Source organism: Poecilia reticulata, chromosome 15 (assembly GCF_904066995.2).
Source record: "Poecilia reticulata chromosome 15, P_reticulata-male-v2, whole genome shotgun sequence".
Lineage (NCBI taxonomy): Eukaryota > Metazoa > Chordata > Actinopteri > Cyprinodontiformes > Poeciliidae > Poecilia > Poecilia reticulata.
The window spans coordinates 25104539-25127396 of NC_088844.1; the positions used below are offsets into that span (position 1 = coordinate 25104539).

A 22858-nucleotide genomic window follows, 5' to 3' on the forward strand; every position below is an offset into this window, starting at 1 on the left:
TACTTGAAAAAACAAAAATTTTGAGATGGATCAGAATTTTTTTTAGAAAGAAAAAAAGAACATTTCTGTTTGAAAAGTCAAACATTTCCTCAAAATTTTGGGAATAATCCCAAAAATGTTTTTTAAAAAAATGGAAATTTATGTTTTTCAAAAATTCAAAAATTTGTTTTAATTTAATCCTACCAAAAAAAAATCTAAAATTTTTTAAATAAAAAATTTGAGATTAATTTCAAAGTATTCGTGTTTTTCAGAATTCTCAGGGGAAAAAAGTAATAAATGAGGATAAAAGTCAAAACTCAGACATGTGAGCAACAGCCCAGTCCTTTTATAGTAGTTTTCTTTCCACTCAACTTTCTTCTAAGATCCCGCTTCTTTATTAAAGTCCATTTGTCTCTTATTACCCATAAACTGGATGCCTATTATCGTCTGATTTACGACTAACAGGCTTATTATACATGACATTTCTCTGTTAATAATTGTTTTGTTTTTTCATACAATATAAATTTTTTCTGAAAGACATGACTTTGGGTTTTCCTCAGTTTTAAGCCATCATCAATTTACTTGTACAAGTTTCAATTTTTGAATTGAATTACTAAAATTAATCAACCTCTCAAGGATATTTTAAACTTTTTACATGTATTTATATCTGAATCAGGTCAAAATAAATGATTAATAAATTCACCACTCATGTCAAAAACAAAAAAAAGAAAACGTCTTTAATGAAGACAGGCAGCAGGACTAACAGCAAACAGCTGTACAATGTTAGACACGGACATGTCACAGGTAACATAGCATAACATAGCAGTCATTTTAAGCACTAAAAATAAGAGCAAAAATTACTTACATTCTGTTTGACAGGATTCAGGATATAAATTGTGTTCTTACGGTAGAAACATTGAAAACTGAGGGGGAAAGTGTATAGTGTTAAGAAAAACAAGTAAAAATGATTCATAAAAGTTAAACAAATCACAATAAATTATCAAATATATATATATATGGATATAAATTCCATGTACCACATAGTCAGGTACAACTCAGAGTGAGGTTAATTAATCTGATATGTCTAATGACTGAAACGTTTCTTCATTTTTTTAATTAAAGCAGACATTTGTGACATCTTTACTGAATTTCCACATTCCCAAGAGTCCACAAAAAAATAAAATAAACCGTCACACTGCAGTGGTTTTCAGAGAATACATAACATCACATTAGCAAGCACTGGATCAGAATCATCTTCCGCTTCTTAGTGTTAAATAACATGAATAAATAGGAAACGTTGCTTTTGCACCACAGTATTTTTTTAATAGCATTTTCACATTATAGCCACTAGAGGGAGCCAGGGGCTTATTGGTCAAGTTGCAGCTTTCAAAGAGAGATTGTAGATTTGGCACAAACGACAACAGCACCAGATTATTCCCCCCAAAATAATCCAAAAATGAAAAGAGCACACCGTGCAGAAACGTGGGGCTCACAAACAGCTAAGCTTTAAAAAAAGGAGCAACAATGTCAACGACAGGGACTGATTTTCATTTAAAGAGGGATCAACAGGCAAAGTAATAAAAATATGCAAGAAGAAAACAGACGAGCTGACTTTTCAACCGTACGACGGAGAATCAGGGCGAAGATAAGGAAAATAAATAAAGTTATGAGGAGAACAAACTTATAATATTACGAGAATGAAGTCGCACGAGAATGAAGCCAAAATAATACTACAACAAAGTTGCAGCATTACGAGAATAAACTCGAATTAAGAGAATAAAATCGTAATATTATGGGTATAGGGTAGTCATATTATGAGAATAACGTCGAAATAATGCGGGAATAATCAAATTACGGGAATAAAGTACAAGAATAAAGTCAAAAAAAAGTAAAAATGTTACAAAAATGTCAAAATGTTACGAGAATGAAGACGCACTATAAGAATAAAGTTGTATAAGAATGAAGTCAAAATAATATGACAAGAAAGTTGTAGTATTACAAAAATGAAGCCATAGTAATACAAGAATAAACACGAATTAATACGAGAATAAAGGTGCAATAATATGAGAATAAGGTCTTAATTTTACGGGTATAGTCATAATACTAATTAGTAGAATACAAGAATAACGTCGAAGTAAAACAAAAAAAGTCAAATTACAAGAATAAAGTACAAGATTAAACTCAAAATGATACAAGTAATCATTTTACGAAAGTTGTAGTATTACAAGAAACTCAAATTAATACGAGTAAAGTCGCAATAATATGAGAATAAAGTCATAATATGGTTTGTATAGCCATTTTACGAGAATAAATTACAAGACAAAGTCGAGTGAATAAAGTTAAAATAATACAAGAATAAAGTCCCAATATTGTAACTATTCTCATGATACTACAACTTTATTCTCATATAATTTCAACCTCATTCTCCTAATATTATGACTCACAATGTTACTTTTCTTAGTGTGGCCCTAATACTCCGTCGTACAACCAATATTAACCAAAGTTGGTAAAAGTGGCATTATAGGATTATGTCACACGAACGCACCATCACATTTCTGCCACCATGTTTGGTTTTAAAACCAGACAAATATCATCTATAGCCTTCTATAACTTCCAGTGTAGTTTAACAGCAAAAAAAGATAAAACAGTAAACAAAAACAATAATAATTATGTGAATTACGGCGTATTCATCATGCGTTTTGGTCCAGTGTTAGAGTGTAAACAGAGGGAGAACCTTTTATTTTACTGCAACATATTTTCAAAGCAGCCACCATTCATTTCATCTGAGCGAAATGTTTGACTTTCAGACTGGAGAGCTTTCGTGACGCCAAACAAAACAAGCTGCACCCATAATTAGCTTGACGTCAGACGAGATCCTGTCAGCATGTGTTGGAAAGAATGAACAGCGCTACAAATTTCACAGAGGTTTTTGATAATTAGTAGAAATTCAGCTTTTTTATTTTTATTTAATTATGTAGTGGAGACTTGTAAAGATCAACATCGCTCACTTTAAGCCAAAATCTGAATTTCACATCTATTTTGATCCCCATAATTTTATTGTCTTTTACCAAAAGTGCCACAAATTTGCCAAATTACTTTTACACTTGTAAGAATTTAAACTATAATATATTAAATAAGCAATATGTAATTACTTAAATGTTTCAATTTATTAAAACAAATAATTAAATGTGGAAAATTAAAATCTGAAATTATAATGTAAAAACAATTATTTCAGTATTTGTTGATGTATGGATTTCCATACTTAAATTATTTAAATAAGTATTTGTCACAACTTATTTGTGTACTCAATGGTGGAATTTTTTTTACTAAAAATGACTAGAAAAAAGAATAAATGCTGTAATATTTATACATTCATTAAATTAGCTTAATGAACGTGTTCAGCATTTCATTGTTTTTATTTAATAAAATATTTAAATCATTGGATCACTTATCTTTAGAAGAAATTAGTACATATTTAACTTATGTGCATACTTTTTTCACTTCTGGCCTTTGATGCCATTATAGCTGCCATTTTGAATTTAAAAATGGCTGCCAAATAGACATGTGTTCACTTATAACTGCTTTTCAATAACTATGTAGTGTACATTAGTGTTTAAACACAGTCAGCAAACATGCAAGTATTGTCAACATTTACATCCAGTCCTTATGTTTATGTTTTTATTTTTACAGTGCTCCGTCTAGTTTTCTGTGTAATCAGGAAGTAGAATTACATAACAAATGGCACCCAGATTTAAATACACCCTGGTGGCCTTAACAGGGGCCATTTTGGTAGTTTTAGTGTCTTCACAAGTCAGATTTTTGGCAAAAAGTGAACAATTACAGTAAAACCCATTTGATTTAGCTGCTACAGTAATGACCCTTAGACATTAATTAATGTCTTAATATATAAAAATCAAATTTTCAGTTATGCTTACAACTTATTTTAACATAAAGTCTGCTAACTAAGGCAGTCCGACTAAAACTTCAGCTAAAAGATGAATGCTATCCTAAACTAACCGTTAGCTGAATGTTAGCACTGCTTTAGCAGGTTAGTAAGCTAGCATACTTTGCAAATTTGTGGCCAACATACTTTCCAAAAGCTTTTAGCAATACAGATAAAATGCATTATAACAAATAAATTTAAAGATCAAGTCTGAAAAGAAACTTAGACTGATAACTTATTAAAAAGCAGCTAACGTTAGTTTGCTGCGATGTTAGGCTAGCTGAGCTAGCTAGCTTGGTGAGTTAGCTGAGCTTTAAAGAAGTTGAGGTGTTAGTGTTTTTTTTAAAACCTAAAAAAAAATGTAGAAATCAGCTTGAAAATAGGGAGCAAGCATCAGATCACTTTCTCCCATGGTTTCAGATATCTGGAAAATACGGAAGACCTTCACTGCTAAAGCTAGAAAATAAATTCAGGCACAGCACCTTGCCAAGTCAAAAAACTCTTGTAACGAGATAAAAAAAAACTCTGAAAAACTAGAAACTTTCTCATTTAAACAAGATATTTACGTATCTCTTTTTAGAACCAGTTAGAGTTGGAGCCTCCTTTTGCCCTTTTAGCAAGTTGTAATTTGTCAAAGAAACATATTTTCATGTCATTAAGACGAGTTAGATGAATGTTTAGTGAGACTGTGCTCTTGAATTTATTTCCTAGCTCTGGCAGTTAAAAGCTTCTGTAATAAAACCAAGGCTTTGTTAACAATTCAATCTTCTATTTGCTCAACATTGAGCATTCAGGGGGATTTAAGTGATCTTTCCCACACGAGGGCATTAATGTTTTACCATATTTAGCCAATGTTTGACTCATAATGTAGCATGAAGTATAACTAAGATATAGGCCCAATATTTGCCAACACACACCCAAATGTAATGTAACATTGTAGGGGGAAAAAAATCTACTTTTCAGGATTTGGAGCCAAATTCAGCTGCAAATTCAACTCCAACTAATTATGAAACAAAAAAAATCTGTTATTTTGACCTGAAATAGCGACTATCATCTCTGTTTTCATCAGACATGATCAAGCGATGGAATGTATCACTTACTCAAAACAATGTCGATAATTTGATAGTTATTCCTTTAAGGTCAATAATGGTCCTGCATTCTTCTTTTTGATGGTAAATACAAATGAAGGAATCCATAATGTTCAGAAAACAGAACATTAACAGCTGTTTCTGTCTTTACTCTGCAGTGGCTCTTAAAAACGTCCACATCCACGTTAAAATGCAACGTTTATGTGTTAATGTGGCACAAATACTGTACAATTGGCTGTAAAACAAATCTGGTAAAAGAAAAAAAATAAAAGGCACAATAATCCAGTTGCATTTGTTTGAACACCTTAAACCAATCCTTCAAGTTTGAGTCACATTTTTGCTGATTAATCCAAGATGTAACTCAATTACAAAGAAAGAAAAGTAACCTCGAGGCATGATGCTGCCACCACGTTTGCCTCAAGCTAATCCATTTTTGTACTAACCGTATATTGTAGACCTCCTTTCCAAATGGTCCTGGTTGTTTCATCAAACCAAAACATCTTCTGCCAGTTAGGGACACGGTGTGCAAATATTTAACACTGTGGCTTTTTTTATACTCTTCTCCTGACTGATACCTTTGTACAATAAAATCGTTTTGATGCTTTGTAACCTCTCTGCAAACTGTGGCTTTAGCTAAAGGATGAAAATGGGCTAATGTCAGAAGAACTAGCATGACTTTATTTTAGTTTCACTATAATTAACTGAACCAAAAGTTTTAGGGTGTGCACATTTACGCAACCAGATTATTGCTGGGTTTTTTGTTGTTTTTTTATACTATTTACTCACATAATATTTTGGTTTCTACATAAATTGAGCAGGATATTTTGCACTTCGTGTGGGAATAGCTTTTAAGTGATACATTAAAGAGTTTAAAATGAACAAACTAAGCATTTTAATACGGTTTTGTGGACTTTTGAGAGCTACTGTAAGTGAAGCAAGCAAATCTTGAAAATTTGTCGGAATGTTTCTGGCCTATTTTAGAGTTAATACGAGCAAAAAACTAAAACAAAAATGAAACCACTAACCGCTTATGTTGAGTATTTAATTAGAAAAATATTTCTGAATTGCATTATGTACCATCCTGAATTAGAATCCTGGATGCACTGCAGACAGACTCTTGATGACTTTTTCATTTTACCTTCAAAGTTGCAAACTTTCCTTCTTGTTTTTTTTTGTTTGTTTTGTTTTTGTTTGTTTTTTTTAAAGGACATCGGGTCGCACTGATGCCCGATCAGCAGCAACATCACAAATCTCAGGTCAGACGGTCAGACAGAAGTCTGCCTGGGTTCACAGGACAGACTCGATGGCTTCGGGCATTCCCTCCAGGATTTTGGTTTGGCGCATGACGAGCGGCGACGTCTCCTCCTCCGCCTGAACGTTTGCCACAGATTCAACCTTGACCTCTTCCAGCTCCTCCGCCACTTCCTGTTGGTGCTTTTTCATTTCCAGCTGGTTGATGTGGTGGAGGATTCCTGCACCCAGAGCGTCGCCCTCCACGTTCACCACGGTGGTGGTACGATCCCTGAGCACAAAGAGGAAGAAACATGTATATTATTTTAAAATATTCTCTACAGAGCTGCAAATAGGCCTGCCACAAGAAATTCTGCTGGATGATAAATTGACCCAGAAGTTATTCTGATAAATAACACATTCCCAAACTTTACATTCAAATGAACATTAAACACTGAAACTGGAAGACATTTAAAATATCCAAAACAAATAAACAGAAACAACAAATAAAATGAATTATTTATATTAATATTTGAATCACTGAGTTTGTTTTAATTTGTCATGTGCTTGATTTATTGCTTATTGTGACGGGTCTACCTGCAATCCGATATAAAAAAAATGGTCACATTCCGTATATTTTTATTTAGCCACATAAACCACAAACATAAAAAAGCAAATGAATAATTCAATTTAATTTTATTGGCAGAAATGCAACAATGGTGTTCCTTTTGTGAACACTTTTTTTTTTTTTTGCATTAACTAATTAATAAATGGACAGCAAAAGGTGCTTAATATGAGATTTATTTGTATTTTTATTCTTTTTTTTCCACAAATTGAAGCAGGTGAAGCTAAAACTGACAATTGAGGAATTCTGGGTAAATAATTAACAGACAAAGTCCCCCCCCCCCTTCCCCCGGCTTTTAAATGCAAATGTATAATTTTTGTAGAGTTTTGGCTTAATTGCTGGCATTTAACAATCAGTTACTAAATTAGTTGTTGATTATTTCAATAATCGATTAATAGCAATTAATCCACTTAATAGTTTCAGTCCTAATTCTCCATGTTCTGGCTTTTTGATGTCATACTCCTCCTCCAGGAAGTGAACTTTTGCTTAAATTGCTACATTAATGCCATTTAACTCCAGTTGTACTCAGAACTGGGAATTTCTGACTTCCCAGTCAGAAAAATCAACCAGATTTCCCTCCAAAGTCAGAGTTCCCATTGGGAAACTGGGAGCAGCTTCGACCGATTTCCAATATGGCCGCTCCGCGTTAACAACAGCAATGTGTGCTTGAAAGATGTTTATATTACAAGACACACAAATAAGAATGCATCGAAAATCAATATTACATGAAGCGCCTGAAAGTACAAAACAGTACAAATTAAAAATGATGTTTGCTCATTGAAAGTAAAGCTTTAATGATGTTTGCAGACAATGTCCATGGGTGCCGCCATGTTGAAATTCCAACTTTTCAACTGGAAAGCGGAAAAAGAGTTGGTTTCCTCTGGGAAAATTCTAGAAACAGCGTTCCCTGCCTTACAATGTTGGGTGTTTTCCAGGGTGAGAGTAAATTTACTCACACAATCCAGTCAACGGCCAGCATGAGGGACAGATCGTTGGTCGGCAGGCCGATGGCCTCCAGGATGATGGCGATGGTGATGATGCCACCAGCCGGGATGCCTGCGGCGCCAACGCTGGAGGCTGTGGCCGTTACCCTACAAGTAATCGCAACATGTAACCAAACCGTTTCAAAACACATTAAAACCACGTGCAACCCCAGAATCAACACTCTTAATTGTTTCTCATATGTTTATACTAAAGCTGGTGAACCATGTGAAGGCATTTGCATTCCAACTGCTTTCACTACAAAAACACAAAATATTATTATTATTTATGGTCTGGCTTCTAGTGCAAATATCTTTGTAAATTTGAAATAAGAAAACTTACAGGTACCTTTTCAGGAAGAAATGTGAACTTGTTTTAAGTCAGTAATTCCTTAAAATTGATGAAAAAGTAATAGCTTTCAGTACTAGCAATTTTTCATCAATATTAAAAAATTATTGACTTAAGCTCCTGTTTCTTGTTGAAAACTAACTTGTAAGTCATTCTCGTCTTATTGTAAACATTTGTACTAAAAACTAGACCAAAAATACTTGGTAATATTTTGTGTTTCCATAGTGGTCAGAAGTCAAATAACTAGTAAAAAGCGTTCATCCATATGTGATTTAATCTCAGAAAACAGTGGTGAACAAACAGCATCATGAATAAAAAGTTATGAAGACGTTTAATGGGTTCAGTGTGTATTAACTCTTTCTGCATTGTAGTTTCATAATAAAACTTACAAAATGGTGAAGATCTGTCCAGCGTTCAGTTCAGTGTTGTTGAGTTGTGCGATGAAGACGGCGGCAATGCACTGGAAAATGGCTGCTCCATCCATGTTCACCGTCGCTCCAATGGGCAGGATGAAGCGGCTAATGCGCTTGTCCACACCGTTGTTTTCTTCCACACACTTAATCATTGAAGGAAGAGTTGCCGAACTGGTGAGGGGAAAAAGAACAACAAAACTTAGATATTTTCTATATAGCTGATGTTGAGGAAGTCAGATGTATCAGTGGGTACCTGGAGCAGGTGGCGAAGGCGGTGGTGAAGGGTGTGATGAGGCCCGAAAGGAAGCTGAAGGGGTTCTTTCGGGTGAAGGCAAAGTAGATGAGGGGAAGAACGATGCCTCCATGGATGATGTGGCCCAGGATTGAAGCGAAAATGTATTTCCCCAAGCTTGTGACCAGAAGAACCACATCTTCCATTTCTACGATCTTACTCCCCACAAGAAACATGATGCCGAAGGGAATATACCTAAGAAAATCAGAAGAAGATGCTATGAAATAAGATCATGGTCAAGCTTTAAAGGATTAGAACAGGTGTATGGGCGGTACAAAACATATTCATAAAACTTTTGCACAAAATCATTCTTAGATAGTGAGATTTTAATCTGCTCAGTTCTGCCTATGAGCTGTTTTAGGGACTCTGTCACTTTAAATCCAAATAAGCTGCTGCTGGCTCAGCTTGGGTTGCTAGGTGACGGGCTGGGCTTCCGTTGGGGTTGGTAGGTGACGGGCTGGGCTTCCGTTGGGGTTGGTAGGTGACGGGCTGGGCTTCCGTTGGGGTTGCTAGGTGATAAGCTGGGCTTCCGTTGGGGTTGCTAGGTGACGGGCTGGGCTTCCGTTGGGGTTGCTAGGTGACGGGCTGGGCTTCCGTTGGGGTTGCTAGGTGACGTGCGGTGCCTACTGATTTGTGACGTTACTTTCAGGAGGTTTTTTAAACAGCTCACTTTCTAGACACCAAAAAATATTAACTTATTGTTTTTTTTTTAAGTGGTTGGGCTGTTTTTAGAAGGACCAAAGACGCAAATGGAAGTACAAAAAACTTACAAAATGTGAGTTTTGCATAATACCTCTCCTTTATCCGTCCATACTTACCACATGATCCAGGACACCAGCACCATGGTGGCTTCGTTGAAGGCGTTGAAGAAGCGAATGAGTTCCTCTCCTTCCTCTCCAAGTATCCGAAGCGCAACGCCAAACATCATTGCAAACAGCACCAGACCAAGGATGTTCATGCCATCGGCTTCAGTTCCAATCGGCACCTAAAACGTCCAGAAACTGTAAGAATCTGTACAAACTCAGCAGATGTTGATAAAAACTGTTAAAGACTTCAATTAAAACAGGCACGAAAATACTTTAGCATGTTTTGATAAGTTTATTTGGAGGATTTCTAACCTATTTTCCCAAAGACACCCAGATCATTTATTTGTCATTTAAATTTTGTTTTATTTCTTGACTGGATCATTGAGCTACACCGTCGACTAAGTCCAAGAAAGTCTAAAATGCTGTGAGCAGGCAACAAACTTAATGTTTGTAAAATAATTCAATATAATTCAATATTTTGGTACTCAAAAAAACTAATTGACTAACTTAGTATTCGATTAATCGTTAACTGGAGTACACAGACTCAAAAATTGGCCATTTGATAAAAGAACAAAGAACTCAGAGCTGCAATTAAGCCAAAACTGTACAAAAAATATATACATTTTGCATTTTTTATTTTTTTTATTATTCAATTTTTGCAATCCAGTTATCAATTGGTTAATCTGAAAATAATCAAAATATTTCCTTTACACTGTATTGACATCAAATCAAGGGGAAACGGCTGAGCTTTTCACATGTTAATGTATTTTTTTTATACAAATACAAAGTGAAGAAGTATACACTAAAGGAATGCTAAGTTATTACATTTTAGGTAATCAGTTGTGTATTTCCTTATTTAAAAAAATTATCAAATCATTTATTTATTTGCATCTTTTCATGACTTTCTAGTTTCATCTAAAAAAAAAAGGAAAAAAACGAGGAAATATAAAAACAATAAATAATAAAAGTGTAAATTCTTAAGCTCTTTGCTATTTATCATGCAATTTATCATGACTTATTGCGACTGACCAATGGTCTACTAAAATAACCGTTAGCTACACAACATGGCAGCAATATGTATGTACCAGGACTGCTTTTTTAGTTCTTTAAACATGTTTCCACAACAGCAGTTGCTCAGTTAGTCTAAGCCTTTTACGGTAAAGTAAACTCGTCAAACAGGAGAGTTTATCCAGCCGGCTGTAGTTTGTACAACGCCTCCTACTACAGCGAGAGCGCGCACGGTTGCACAGGTCTGGGTCATCGGGGAGGATTCAGTGAACTGGGTGATGGGAATCAATGAGGACAGAGACAAATCCAGAGTTAAATCCCTTCAGTGTGCTGAGCTCTCCCACAGCCTGACCAGCTCTGTCCAGTCCCACACTCATCCACCAATGCCAAGACCAGTTTCCCAACGGTAAGCCAGGATGGAGGATTTCGAAGAAAATCTAATCATATTAATCACTTTGTAACCTTGAAATATAAATATATATGCAGCTGTGTTTGCAGGAATGGTGCTCTGGGTTGGCCCCTCCTCCTGCCGCACGCCAACCAGTTAAAATCCAAACAATTACCTGATTTTTTTGAAGCAGAAAGCAGGTAATATAATCTAAGGGAAACTTACTCCACTACCCATGCAAACAAGTAGTAGCAAACTTCTTTAGGAGAAAACTGACACGTAAGATATACCGTATTTTTCGGATTATAAGCCGCTACTTTTTTCTACACTTCGAACAATGCGGCTTATAGCCCGGTGCGGCTTTTCTGTGTATTTTTCTTCAACCACCAGGGGGCTCTTTAGCAGGAAGTGAGTCATTGGAAGTCAAAACTGGATAATCAAAGAAGAAAGCGCTGATTTTCATTTAGAACAAGCACATGCTAGCAGCAGGCATGACGGAGAAATGTTTTCAAACTCATACCCCTCATCATGGAAACAACACAAAGAAGTTCATATAATGCAGCTTTTAAGTTGAAGGCTAAAGATCGGACAGTACAAGAGGGAAATAAACCACAAAAACCACAACATTCTTAAAAAATGTTTTACTGTCTCAAACCAAACATGTCTGATTATTCTTAGTTTCCCAGGTTTTTATATTCAGTAAGGCTTAAAGGAGGTTATTTTGTTTTAAAACGTGAAGAAACTCTCCGTTCATTTCTTATGGGATTTAGCGTCCAGCGTAATTTGTACAAGTGAAATGTTGACTTTGTGCACACGCAGGCTAGCAACGCAACACAAGAATGTTGAGAAATTTTCAACTTTTGTTGCCGTCGGCTGTCGTGCAAACCGTTCATCGCTTCTCAATAACGCGCTGCTATGAAGCTTTTAGGTCACAACAGTAGTTATTTTAATATGAATTATTTAATTCAATTCAAGTTCAGAAATACTTTACTGATCCCAAAGGGAAATTAAATGTTGTTGTAATTCATATGAAGTCAAAATCTTCTAAGTTATTGTAGCTAGTGATGGCTGTCGGCAGGGAAGATCTCTTGTAGGGAATTTGAAGAAGTAACACGTAAAAATAATTACGTGTTACAACTTTTAGATTAATTGCATGTGTTAATGATAACAGCCCTGTTAGAAATACATTTATAGAAATGCAAATAAATGACTCAATTCCTTTTTCAATTTAATAAAACTGCCTAAAATGTAAGAACATAGCATTCCTTTGGTGTACGCTAAAGAAAAAAATACTTCCAACATCAACATGTGAAAAGTTCAGGCCTTTCTTCTTAACATAAATGCAGTGATCTGTTTTTGGATTAACCAATTAATAACGGCTTAGCAGAAGGTGCTTAGTACTTTTTTTTTTTTTGCAAAATTTGAACCAGATGAACCTGAAATCAGGCCACACATTTACAGATCTACATTACAACATTTAGGATTGCTATGATGTTCAGTTGTAGAAACATTTCACCACCAGCCTTGAACCTGCTCTCCCTAAATCAAGTCTTCCCTTGGTGCGGCACGTTTTGCTTATCCAGCGAGTCTCCACCGCTGGCAGACTCACGTACACACCAAGTGGTCAAAGCAAACAGAGATAAGCGTCTGAAATGTGTTTCAGAAACACAACATCTGGCATTTCACATTCAGGAAACATGATTTCAGTGCTTACCTTTTGATACAGGATTGTTCCATTGGTGTCGTTTCCCACAGCGACCATTTTGTAGTCTGTGGCATACTAGAACATAAAAAAATAAAAAATAAAACTCTGTTACTTAAAAGTTAAGTCCATTTAGACCAGTGGTTCTTAACCTTTTTTGAGGTACCAAACCCCCCAGTTTCATATGTGCATTCACCGAACCCTTTTCATTCTTCTTCCCCACCCCGGCACACAGAATACTTTGCGGTATTCTGATTTTGTAATGTAATTACATTAGCTGTGTTTCCACCCCCATGCCACTAGAGGCAGTAGCAACCCCGAAAAGATGCGACTAAGGAGCAGATTTAGACTACAGAATTTGGTAAAAACGGTGAGCTTTGCTGAAGTCAACCTGAAAGACACAAGTTCAAATCCATGCTGAGAGTGGAGCTCCTTCAATCAGGGCTCCTCCGCAGCTCTGATTGGCTAAGCAATGTAACGTGATCCTCTGCAGCAAGTGATGGCAAAGCGGGGCGCGTCAAGTGTGTCTTTACCTCCGCAGCAGAGGCTCCGCCGAACCCCTGAGACCGACTCACCGAACCCCTGGGGTTCGATTGAACCCAGGTTAAGAACCACTGATTTAGACTCATGGATTTGGGTTTGTTTTATGCACTGTAGCTAAAGTCAGATGTACAGATGGAGAAGTTACTTCGTGCAGACAGAGTGACGGATCAGTTTCAACCCATAAAATGAAAAAAAATCCTGTATTTTTTGTATTTTACACAAAATACAGGATTCTGGTGCTAAAAATGCCATTGAGGAAGTTGGATGATTTAAGACAGAGTGAAGTGAAATGAAAAATGTCCTTAATTTAAAAAGGGATAAAAATGAAATTAAAAATTTATATTGTCACTGATTTTTGTAAAATATTTCAAAGAAAATGCAGCTTAAGATAAAATATTTTTGGCACAATGCTATTTGATACGCTATTGGCTGGCTTCTGCAAAGCACCCAATCTAGGCGCGCCATTCATTTTCCTTGATTTTGATTGGTTGTATCTCCAAGAGTTAAAATAAAGCAGAAACTAGTTTCTGCTGTAGCGTTAACACTGCTTCTTTTAGTGCTTTAATCAGGCATATTTGGTGCTTGAACTATTAAAATAGGCACTTATAAAAATTTTAGAGGTTGTAATTATGGATTTTAGCAACCTTTATGAATGCCAAACATCCACTGTAAAGGTATTCGATAAATTACCCAGCACAGGCAACATTTGTTCATGTAAATTCTCCTCACTTGGCTATGGAGTACCTCACAGTTCACTGCTTGGCCCAGTTTTCTAGACAGGACAGAATGCATATCCATGATTATGCCGATGACACTTTACTATATTTATCCAATTTGGATTAACTCTGCTAATCTTGTTGGTGGCTACAACAAGCAATTTCAACTTTAACATTTAATTACTATATATACATGTGTTTGGGTCTGTATGTATAATTTGTATCCTGTGTGGATTGTAGAAAATTAATAAATTTAAACTTGTGGAACCTATTCTTGTTTTTAAAAATCCTTTATGTTCCATCATTAAAATAAGCTACTAAAAGCTCAAAATATTTAGTTTTCTGATGGGAACTGTGTGTTTATTCTGATTTACAGGACAGAAGCAAAAAGTCAAAACATGTTTCAACGCGGAGTCTTTGTGTAGCTTTTAAAAAGGTTTGTTTGTGAAACAAAGACATGTTGTTTAACCCACATTTGGCCGCCTTCCACTCTGCTTTTGTTAGTGGGATTTATTGAACTCTGAGCTTACTGACCGGTTTGTGAGTTTATATTTCACAGAGATTAATTCGGATGACCAACTTCGAATGCTTTGACAGCTGGATGCACTTTGCCTTGAGAGTGTTTGTGCTGCCATTTTGCGTCTCGCATCCTTAAATATTGAGTTTTCCTTATTTTTGTTTAGCTTAAGCAAACAGCAAACATAATTCAGTGAAATGAAGCAGGCACAGTTCAAGAGCGGGTTGCTAGGTTAGCAGGAACGGAATTGTTTTGCCATGGCAACAGTTGTTAGGGAGAGCAAGGGAAGTTAAGGGGGAAAAAAAGAAAGAAAAAGAAGTTTGCACAGCAGGAGCGACCAGCTGGGCCTTTGAGTGGTTTTGTAAATGAACCTGGAGTGGCATCCACGTGGTTGGAGGAAATAAATTAGAACAAACAATCCAACACAAGCAATAAAATAAAAAAAAGGAAAACCAACAGAGGTGTGTTGTGTGGCACTTACAGAACGGAAAGCAGCTGCCACCAGGTTCGATGGAAACAAATTCCTGAGGAAAGGAAGAGGAGAAAAACAAATTAGAAGTAGATAAAAATCAGAGCCGTGGTGATGCAGTTTGTCCTGAGTCAATGGGTTTAATCAACCACAAGCTGAAGCGGCTAGAAAAGGAAAAGGCATCAGTATTCCAACCCACCTCAAACGGGTCCAAACATTAACTTTCCCATCAAACTCCATAAAAACAGCCAATTTTGCCGCTTCATTTCACATTTATTATTATTATTTGATTATTCTGACATCAGGTGCCCAGTTATACATTTAAAAGCAAACCGTGTTCATTTAGATCCTAATTTGTTTTTGTTGCATTAGTAGTCTTTATTCATCAGCAGCTCAACAAGAACAGGGAGGAAGAAAGACATGCAGGTAAGCCTGTCACAATAACAAATTACTGCAATAAATGATCATTTTCAAGTGATATAATTGTAATGATGCAAGAAAACGTTCTCAAAGATCAGTAAATTTTTAATTTTATTGAACATTTAACACTGGAACTGGAAGACATTTTAAATATCCAAAATTAACAAAAAAAGAAAAACAAATCAAATCAATTAGGAAGTCTCTGTAAACAAAATCATCCTTCAAAAAAAGGAATAGCCGAGACCAATATACCAGACATAATAAATTAAACTCTGACCAATATCTTGATGTGTATTGATCACACTTTGCTAAAATGTTAGATTAATAAGCAGATTTTTTTTTTAATCTGATTTTAAATCAAGAAAATGTAAACCATTAGCAATTAAAATCAGAAGGTATGAGGCACCATTTATGCTAAATTAATTTAACAGTTATTAAATAGTAAATAAAGAAAAAACATGTAATATTCGACGTTTCTCTACATATTCCGGAGAACAACATTTCTGGAGTTTTCTCCTGCTGAGTTTGTTTATCAGGGCTGTAAGATAAGCATACTGGGAGCACTGGGAAGGCTCTTATTCCTCCATTTGTTTCCAAGTTTCTGAAACTTTATCTGCTGAGATCGCGCTTTATTGTGCAAGAAAGCAGACACTGTTCGTGTTTGTTTCCACTGTCGCTCCACAGCCCGACGACTGGGGTCACCTAATAATCCCAGTAAACTTTGCCCTCGGTTACTGGGCTGAAAGTTGATTCAGTTCATTCACATCCTCAGCTGCAAGCCTTTCTCTGCTACCTGACACAGCGGAGGGGAAAGGTGAAATTCCTGCAGGAATAATGTCAGGTTTCCCTGTCATCACATGACGGAGGTGGATTTCCAAAGCTGAGAAGCGGCACGTTTTTCCCACAGTGCAGCGAGATCCGGACAGATTTTCCTTTTCTCCCTCAAGGTTGTCACATGTCGGCTAAAGCTGAACATCATATAAGCTAAAGTTTATAGGATTTAGATTCATTCAATGCAGAATCTAGAAAAATCACTCGAGGAGTTTGATTTTAATCATAAACAATACCTTATTTGGTTATAATTCGATATAAATATGATAAAATATAACCTCTAGCAAAAATGTAACCACAGCTTTTTCAGGACTATAATTCTGGATTTATAAAATGTGTCTGAAAAGAAATCCTAAATAACTTTCCAAAGGGGAAAAATATTCAAATTTACTTTCATTTGCAGTTTTAAAAAAAATTATATAAACTTAAAGATGCAGTAACTGTTAAATATACATATTGTTTTACATATCTCTTGAAACTGCCAGCATGTTGTGACAGTATAGCATGAAAAAAAAGAAAGAAATCAAGCTCCTCTGCCTTCTCCCTGCTACCCCGGAGCCAGGAGGCGGGTCTTAGCGCTGTCAATCAAGCCTCGTGTGCAGCCACTGACACAGGCAGCTCTCTGCTATGTGTCATAGAGCTGCCTGACACATAGCAGGCAGCTAGAAGATAGATATCTTCTTATCTATGAAAATATAAACTTCTTACCATGGAAAATATTTTTTTTTAAAGTATATGTCGGGCGATCAAATTTGTGCCATTCTTTATTCTTTAATTGCAGTCAGGGGCCACAAACGGCCCCCGGGTCGCACTTTGTACACAGCTGCCTTAACCAGACCTGCTTTCAGAGTAAAACTGGAGGCTTAGAGGAGGTCAGGGGTCACCAGAGTTGTTCGGATTCCCTCTGGGAAGAACACATGGTGTAAAGAGACCAAATGTTTTTCTTTCTGGTGGGAAAAATTCCTGAAAGATACAAAATTACATCCGAGATTTTGTTTATGGCTACTTTGTGAACTAAAGTTTGGTGAAAACTGAACTGGTTCAGGTCTGAGCAGAATAAATGTGATGAAACAGTAACAAAGAGAAAGAATTGAAGTAGAAAGATTCAAAACTAAAAATGTTTGCGTCAGTCTCAGAAAACAAAAAACTTCTATGAAATCAAGTCCAGTTCTCCGAGTGAGTTTAGAGGTGGTTCGACCCGCCTGGGAACTGGACTCAGGCGATGCCTCTGCTGTGATGATAAGGCAGAAATGCTGAGAGCCGCAGGGTTCAGTTTGTTCTGCAGGGAGCTAAGATACACTTTCCTGCTCCAACAGCTGTCAGCCTTCCCTCACTGTGTGGGAACTTATTATTAGGCCACTGAGCAGACCTGTATTAATAACCCGAGGCTAAACGAGAATAAACTGTCAACTTTTAAATACCAACATTTATTTTTGTAGATCTCAAATTAACACTACAAACGGCACAAACCAACTGTGTTCCTCATACATTTACAAACGTCATAGCATATAAATGGATGTTTACATGCAGTACCTCATCGACCACTAGGAGCGCCCGCGGACGTTTGAGTGGTCAGTATTACAGCAAAAGCACCATGCAAGTTAAGTCCGTTGCCATTAGTCGTATATAACATGGAATTTAACAAAACAAAGAAGAAATGTTTTGAAAATCCCGTCAACATTAATATTCCTGCTTCTTTAATTGTATTTATACACTGAAAAAATGAAAATGGAGCTCCAACTTCTAAAAACTGAGTTAATTTGTTGCATGTAATCGAATTAAGTTTGTCAAACTTATTAAAAAAAACAACTTAGTTGGGTAAATTTAACTTGATTACTTGTAACAAATTAACTCTTTTTTTAAGTTGTTTTCTTTCATCAGTGTTGAAAACACCAAGCAGAAAATAGGATTTTAGATCTAACAAAGTAAAACCTGACGTATACAATGATGCATGAATCTCAGACGCATTTGTGGAATAAAAATGAATTCAACAATTTTATGGCCTATCTAATCAAATCCAGTGTCGTGACTTGAAAACTTCTTGTCTGAACCATTAACTTTTTAATAAATTTTGACTTTGATTCTGAATAAATACAATTTAGAAAGGCATGTCTGTTCACATTGTGTTTCCACTTTTTTCTCTTTCAAGCTAAACACTAAAAATTGCCTAAATAAGTTAAAATTTGCAAAGACGACCCAGAAAACCCAAAAGCACCCAGAGTCTAACTGAATGCAAACTTTTTCATGTGACGGCCAAGCAGGGCAGAGAGCCCCTTCTTGATTTGAATTGCAAATCAAAGCTGTAGTTGCACAACACTGATGGTCCACTCCTGAAAGGGGAAATTAGATTGAACGACCACCCCTCTGAATCCTGCATGACCCAGTTAGAGAGCTGCTGACGTGTAAACTTCAGGGTACCACGGACCCGCACATCAAGGGTCAGTCAGGTGGCTTTAGTAGCTCATTACGACCTCTAACGTGGTTTAGAAGCTGCTCCTCTTCCTGTTTTCCTCTGCGGAAACTGAGCATTACAATGACCCACAGTGTCTGATACATGCGGCGGTTAAAGCATCAGTAGAAACCGTTTCTGGGGCGTCCTATTGTGTGTAGAGCATAGAGCGTTCGCCTCGTATGGCCATATAGGTCGAGCGCGACCTTTCCCTTCTCTCTCTACCCAGTTACCGTTTAATTATGGTCAAGAAAAGTCTGTCGCTGCTTCTCACAGAAAGAAAACTGAAGCTGAAGAATTAAGCTCCATTTTATTCCTTTTAAAGACACAGTTTTATCCAAAGTCGACTTTTTTGAGCTTTACATCATGTTATAATGTTATTCCTTCATCAAAAACTCACCCGGAGTGTTGATTGGATTCTTCCATGCATGGTTGAAAAATCCTTTAATCTCCATGGCAGCCATTCAGTTGTCCGAAAAGCCTGGGTGAGACGCAGCTCTTCCTCGGAGCTGCATTTTCCAATCTACAGAGCATCCCTCCCCCACTCAGCACCTTCAGACTAGCCAGCAGCAATTAGCAAACACTGTGCATCAGCTGCGCTCAATATGACATACTTGTGAATGTTAGAAAATATCTGTCAGTGGTAGAAAATTTGAGATTAATCTCAGAATTGATTAAGCTTTTCAAACGTTTTTTTTTTTTAGATTCTTCAAACTCAGAAATTTCCTTGTTTTCCCTCCAGGAAAGTTTCTAAAAGATTTTGAAAGAAAAATTTGCATGCAATTTTTTGACTTTTCAATCTCAGAAATTTCCAAATTTTCTGACCTCAATCTGAAAATTTCGGAGTATTTTTTCCTAGCACATTTTAGATTTTTGGAGCTCAGAAATGTTCGTTTCTTCAAATCATGCTAACACGGAAGTTATGCTACCAAGATCTTGCTAGCATAACTTCCGTTTTAGCATTGAACACTTCCGTGTTACGTGTTAGTTAACTAGCATTACAACAAAGTTCATTTAACTAACACGTAACTTTGAGTGATGCTAACAACTAACAAAAGTATATGTTAGCAGAACATTTGTGTTAGTTTTGTGTGTGTTTTTTTTTTGTTGTTGTTTGTTTTTTTGGTGGAAACTCCTCCTGTTTGTATCTATACACCGTCATAAGTTTGTTTGTTTTGTTTATTTCGAAGTATGTTGTATGTAATGTAGAAGGATTTACTCCAACATGTTTGTCGGAGCCAAGCGGTGAAAGATCCCTTTCCATCAGCGTGGAGTGGCGGTGTGGTCGTACCTGGCCAGATCCAGGAAGGAGTCGGTGGTCTCCTTGTTGCTGCTGACGCTCTCCAGACCCAGGCTGTTGGTGTTCAGGGCTCCGGCGCCCACCCCCGGTTTGATGATGAAGGCCAGCGCTACCCCGATCCCGGAGGCGATCAGCGTGGTCACTAGGAAGTAGGCGACCGCGATGCCGCCCAGCTTGCCCAGGGAGCGGGTGTCCAGGCTGGCGGCGCCGGACACCAGGCTGCAGACCACCAGCGGCAGGATGATCATCTTCAGCATCCGCAGCAGCATCTCTCCGGGGAAGGCGAAGTGGCTCATCTGCGCTTTGCTCAGGTTCATGCCGCGGACCAGCATGCCGAGCCCGACGCCCACCAGGACGCCGGACACGGTGAGGATCACCAGCAGGTTTCTGCTCAGGAACCGCGTCAACCTCTCCTTGAAGCCCCGCTTCTTCTTCTTCTTCTTCTCCTCCTCCTGCTGCTGCTGCTGCTGGTCCTCCTCAACTGGCTCCTCGCTGTTCTCCAGCATCCGGGCGGTGGACGCGGAGCTGGGCATGGCGTGCCCGTTGATCTCGCTCTTTTTCTCCATCTTTTTTTCCCCGAGCGGTTCCACGCAGCGTGGGTCGAGTGCTCACAGACGGAGTGGTCGGCTGTGAAGGCTGAGCGCAGGGGGGGGGGGCGCGGTTAGCCAATGGAGAGGGCGCGACGACGCACAAAGCCAATGGCGCATGCGCATTAAACCCACTGTTTTATGGCAGGAGCAAATGATGCAAGAGCTGAGGAGATTGCTAGGGTCTCACTGTGATCAATAGGATGGATGATCACCCAGAAAGTACCAAGAAGACTCTAAAAAGTGCGCAGTTTGCGTCAAAACCTGTAACCTGCAAGTGTTTTATGCAAAAATTAAAAGGAGCAGAACAGGAGTGAATTATTGCATATTTTGGAATCTATCCTATAAGACATTGGTGTCCAAGGGCCATTTGTGGTCCCCAGCTCCATTTTAGGAAAGATCTAAATGTGTTTAGCAAACATTTTAATTTTAACCAGTGTGAAAGTAATACTGACATAATTTTTTTTCCAATGGACATGTCTAAGTAAAACACAACATATTAGTCTTTTTAGAAGCAAACTTTTGTAATAAGCAGAACCATGCTTATCCAGAGAGTTTTCCTGAAAAGCCGACTTTGCTGCATCCAAATCAGATTTTCTACATTTTAATTAGCTTGGTTAAATATAGCGACCATTTTGAAAGAGAGTGACCCAAATCCTGATCTTATAACTGAGAATAAACTTTTTGAAAACTAGATGCCTGGCTTTTAACACAGCAAACTTGCTAAATCTTTTTTTCAGTTTACAAATGAATAGCATCTCTTTGCTACAAAAAAAAAAGAAAAACACGCTATTTGCTTGACTTTATTGCATATACAAGCCCTTGCAATCCTTCATGACAGAAATGTATAGAAACTCTATACTTTAAACATTTACAAAGAAAGATTGAAATCTCTTCAAATTTGAGTCAGAAAAATGATTAAACTTTGCAATGAAATCCGAATGAATCCTATGAAACATCTATATTTTTCTCCAACCTTTGCTGACAGATGCATCAGAAATCTGCCTCACATTTTAGACCAATCCCTTCAATCAAACTGAGTTAATAATCCACTTTCTGAATCATATTCTTTCACAAATTTAAGTGCCACACCTTTATTCACAAAGTAAAACTGAAACTGAATGAAAAACTGGTGATGGAGACACCTTTAATGCCCTTTAAGGTTATTTATTTACTCCACTGAAATGCCAACATTCTGTATTTTTTTGAAGTCTGGAATCATCTGTTAAAACTTTGCTATGAATTCAGACAGGGAAAAATGCCTGAGTGGAAATGTAGGAAAAGGAAAAGTATTCACTCCATAAACACATCAATTTGATGCTTAAAAAAAAACAGAGAAGTGCAGAGAAGGCACTAAAATGTAAAACCATTTCCAAGATATCACTTTATCTGAGTTCACTAGTATTTCATCTACACACAATGTATAATCTTTTAGTTGATGTAAAAACGTATCCTTCAAGTTGCTTTCCTGGAGAGCCAAATCAGTCTCAACTAACCCACTCAAATATAAATAAGTAGTAATAAAATAGTATATTTGCACAGAAAATATAAAAAAACCAACTGAAATGCTGAAGGAAATCACATTGTAATCAGCTATACCTCACTGGTGTTTCAGTTACTGGTTTACAAAATAAGCTGATGCGAAAATATTTTCTTACATCTTTCTGCTTTTATTTTAAAAAATGAATCTCAGTAGTCCTTAAGTTGAATTTATGTTTGTCCCCTTCATCAGTCTTTAGAGTTTTCTTGGACAGAAGCGCCACGTCGGAGCCGACAGGCTCTCCATCTTCCTCGTCATCATCCTTGGTCTCATCGGTGACATAAGAGCCTCCATGTCTGGACATAAATTAGAATGTTGAATTCTCATTAGTGGAGTCCAGAACAGAGGAAAAGTTTCATGTTTTTTCTGAAGAAATGTTTAACATTTTGCAAAAGCCCCATGAAAAAGCATAAAAACGGGTATAAAACTAAATGAATGTTAAAAATTCAAAATGAGCAGATGGGCTGGATATCAGTGAGGGTTTGCAAATTGCACAGAGGGTTTGATCTATTCCAGCAGAGAGAAGTCGTAGCTCCACTCAGACTGCATCATGGTTGCATCAGTAATCATTTACCAAACAAACAAAAAAATCAATATTTGCAGAAGTTTAGGTTTTTGCTCTCTTCAGCATTTCAAAAAGTGCCTAAACTAAAATTATAGCACTTTTAAAATGCTAAATGACA

General features: G+C 37.0%; 1 protein-coding gene across 1 annotated transcript; it reads right to left on the reverse strand.

The window, feature by feature from the left end:
* Positions 1 to 693: 693 nt before the first annotated feature.
* slc1a4 (solute carrier family 1 member 4) lies at positions 694 to 20908 on the reverse strand. The gene is given in 10 exon segments (XM_008430361.3): positions 694 to 6532; positions 7822 to 7956; positions 8584 to 8778; positions 8861 to 9094; positions 9718 to 9884; positions 12816 to 12881; positions 15061 to 15103; positions 20040 to 20623; positions 20626 to 20700; positions 20702 to 20908. Coding segments are annotated over 10 exon segments (1794 nt in total). The 5' UTR covers positions 20762 to 20908; the 3' UTR covers positions 694 to 6297.
* Positions 20909 to 22858: the final 1950 nt, after the last annotated feature.